A 3126-nucleotide genomic window follows, 5' to 3' on the forward strand; every position below is an offset into this window, starting at 1 on the left:
TAGCTAAGCTGTTAGCCATTAGCTGTCCTTCTAAGAGCCACTTCCTTTGTGAATCCGCTTCCTCGGCGTCTCTGGATCAGATTCTTTCTGAGCTCCTTCCTGTCTGGTTTTCAGATGTTTCCAGAAAACGCAGGATGAGCTCTGATTCATGAAAACCAACAGGACGTTTCTGAGTGACCTGGTAGAACCACGGTCTGAAACCCGTTATGTTGAGTCCTGGTTGCTGTTTATGAAGCTGCTGAATGATTCAGAACCGCCTCCTGGGCTCTGCTGGGACCCAGAACCGTCTCAGGTACTTACGTCAGCAAACTTGTGGTTCCTGAAGTGGGATTTGTTGCATTTGAGCAGCTGAACGGCCAAGTTGCAGTCCTGCCTGTAGCGCTCCTGTACACACACACACACACACACACACACACACACACACACACACACACACACACACACACACACACACACACACACACACACACTTCGTCATGTGACGCAACAGGAACAGGGCTCTACGTGGTTCTACAGGAGAGGAGCTGCTTCTCTACATGAACTAAACAATCAACACTTAATGTAAGAGTCAAAAGAAAATAACCAAATCTGATGAAAACATGAGAGAGCCAATAGGAACCCAGATTTAACCCGACAGCCAATCAGAGGTCAATGTAGCTTCCATAGAAACTCGTGACGGCAAGTTCTTACGTTGAGTTCCTCCAGGCGGTCGATGGTGTTCTTAGCATCCAGAAGTTTGTTGGTGAGCTCCACAATCTCCTGGTCCATCGTCTTTTTGTCCCTCTCCACCTTCCGTAGCTGCAAGCAGACGACATGTTGGAGCCAATCAGAAGGCAGCGCTGTTAGTGGGCGGGCTTTGCGTGGACCAATACATTCAGATCATGTGGGAATAACAGGTTAGCTCCTCTCAGATCCGAACCCCTCCATGGGAACGCTCCATTTCTCCCAGATCATTTGAATGCTGCGTTAGCGAGTAGCGTTGCCTCCTGCATGATGGGATGCAGCGCCACAAGATCAATATGATTTGATTGGATATTGATCAAAGCATCAAAGCTGAAAAAACTCTGTTTAATAATCTGAATCTGCCCAAAGCAAACGAAGTTCAGCGAGAGCGCTGGCGCCGCGGCTCGTCGGCGGATCAGGAGGTTCTGCCAGGACCAAGGATGACCTTTGACCCCAAATTCTAAACTGGGATCTAACTCGCAACAACTTCTCACTTCTGCCTGGTAGCATTTCTGTTAGCAAGTTGAAGCTAAAGTTATTTTATTAAGTTAATCTTAATGCCACTAGCTATAGATAAAGCTATGCTAACATTAGCATGCTAAGATTACATTAACCCTAACAGCATACCAGAGTTAGGAAAAGATCAAATTAGCATGCTACGATCTTGCCAACAGTAACATCAACATGCTTAAGCTAATGTTATGCAAATAGTAGCATGCTAAGATGTTAACCCTGTCAGCATGTTAAATTTAAAGTGACATTAATATTAGCATGCTATGATGCTAACACAAACATCAGCATGTTGTAGGTAACATTATGCTAACATTAGCATGCTAAGATGGCAACACTATTGTCAACATGCTGCAGCAGGGGTAATGTTAACATTTGCATGCTAAAGCTAAGCTAACATTAGTAATAGTATATAGCAGCTAATACTAACATTGGAATGTTAAAGTCAGCCTTCTAACGCTGCGTTAATGCTAAAATTAGCATGCTAAAGCTAAGTCCTTAAAGTGGACCTACTTTTATGAGTGTTTGATTTGAAACTTTTCAGGATAAAATGCGTCTGAACGAGTCCGTCTGGCAGAACCAGAACCGTCCCGACCCATCAGACGAGCGACACGTTAGCAGTTTGTTTCACACCTGAAGCTGCTCAGGTGGAACCAGCAGCAGCAGACATGGAGGAGAAGGACTCTGATCGAACGCCAGGTCCAGCTACAGGTCGGCCGGGTTAAAGTCCGACCCAGAAAGTTCTGAATTGTTCTGGATATTTCAATGTTTGGCTCTTAACGGCCGACTGTGAAGACGTGGTGTTCAAAAAGAGAGGAAGAGGATGGAGGGATGAGGATGAATGAAACCCAACTGCATGAACCCAAGTCTGACTGACGGCAGCCTGAGGAGGATGAGGATGAGATGAAGATGAGTCCATCAGAGCAGCGTGAGGAAAAAAGAGATGAAGAAGAGCGGTCAGACATCATTATCATCAGTTCAGCACAAATGTCACAGCAGAACCATTTGATCCTGTCAGAACCGCCTGCTGTCAAAGCGAACCTTTGGATCCAGAACTGTGAACAGTACCGGCCTGAACTCGGCTCAGGTTCTGTTTCGCTCCAGCTTCCCAGTTTGAGGAAGCAGAGAAGAATCTCGACCAGAACCTCTGGATGTTCGGCCCGTTTCTGTTGTGACCCGAAGCCTTTGGAGGCTCCGCCTGTCTGGATCGGATCAGAACCAGCAGCTGTTTCTGGGATCAGCGTGACGCCGGCCACCGAGCGGTTTTGATTTAAACGGGTCAACGCCAATGAACCCGCCTGGCCCAAACATGGCAGCTTCTGTAGCAAGACGCACCTGGAGGAAATCCCAGCAGAACCTCCTCCAGGTCCGGACTGTCACCATGGCAACCAGCCGGCCGTCAGTCGAGGCTTTCCCAGCTGATCGATATGCTCACTGAGGATCAATGAGCTCCACTGATTACTAATGAAGTCAGCCAGGCGACCAATCAGGAGGCTCGTTACGCGGCCGTCATCACAACGCGACAGGAAGTGCGGGAAATACCGACGGGATGGAGCGCCAAGATCTGATGCTGCGCAGCATCAACGCATCAGAGCTTACCAGAGCGTGCAGCTTCTCCTCCAGGTCCTGATTGGCTCGCTGCGACGCCGTGTAGCTGTTCTGGAGTCTGCAGAAGAGGTCAGAGGTTAGACGAAATCAGCAGGTCCTACTGACCCACCAATAATAGAGGTCTGGGTCAGAACAACCAAGACTGAACCGAGTCCTAGTAGACGGATCCGGATTAGTTCAGTCCAACAATCAGAACCTCGTTAACTCAGCAGACACTAACCGCAACCAGGCTAATGCTAACATACTGCTAACATCACCAGGCTAATGCTAACATCACCAGGCTAA

General features: G+C 48.0%; 1 protein-coding gene across 2 annotated transcripts in view; it reads right to left on the minus strand.

Annotated features, from left to right (window-relative positions):
- The window catches only part of tjap1 (tight junction associated protein 1 (peripheral)), a 19382-nt gene that overhangs the window by 5759 nt on the left and 10497 nt on the right, over nucleotides 1-3126 (minus strand). The window contains exons 5-8 of one of the 2 annotated variants that reach the window (XM_008430504.2): nucleotides 2833-2899; nucleotides 2087-2116; nucleotides 691-798; nucleotides 301-384 (exon numbers count right to left, since the gene is read on the minus strand). In XM_008430504.2, coding sequence (XP_008428726.1) covers nucleotides 301-384; nucleotides 691-798; nucleotides 2087-2116; nucleotides 2833-2899 — 289 coding nt within the window. The remainder of the gene's footprint in view (nucleotides 1-300; nucleotides 385-690; nucleotides 799-2086; nucleotides 2117-2832; nucleotides 2900-3126) is intronic. The other variant, XM_008430506.2, reaches the window with a different exon arrangement.

Source organism: Poecilia reticulata, linkage group LG15, assembly GCF_000633615.1.
Source record: "Poecilia reticulata strain Guanapo linkage group LG15, Guppy_female_1.0+MT, whole genome shotgun sequence".
NCBI lineage: Eukaryota > Metazoa > Chordata > Actinopteri > Cyprinodontiformes > Poeciliidae > Poecilia > Poecilia reticulata.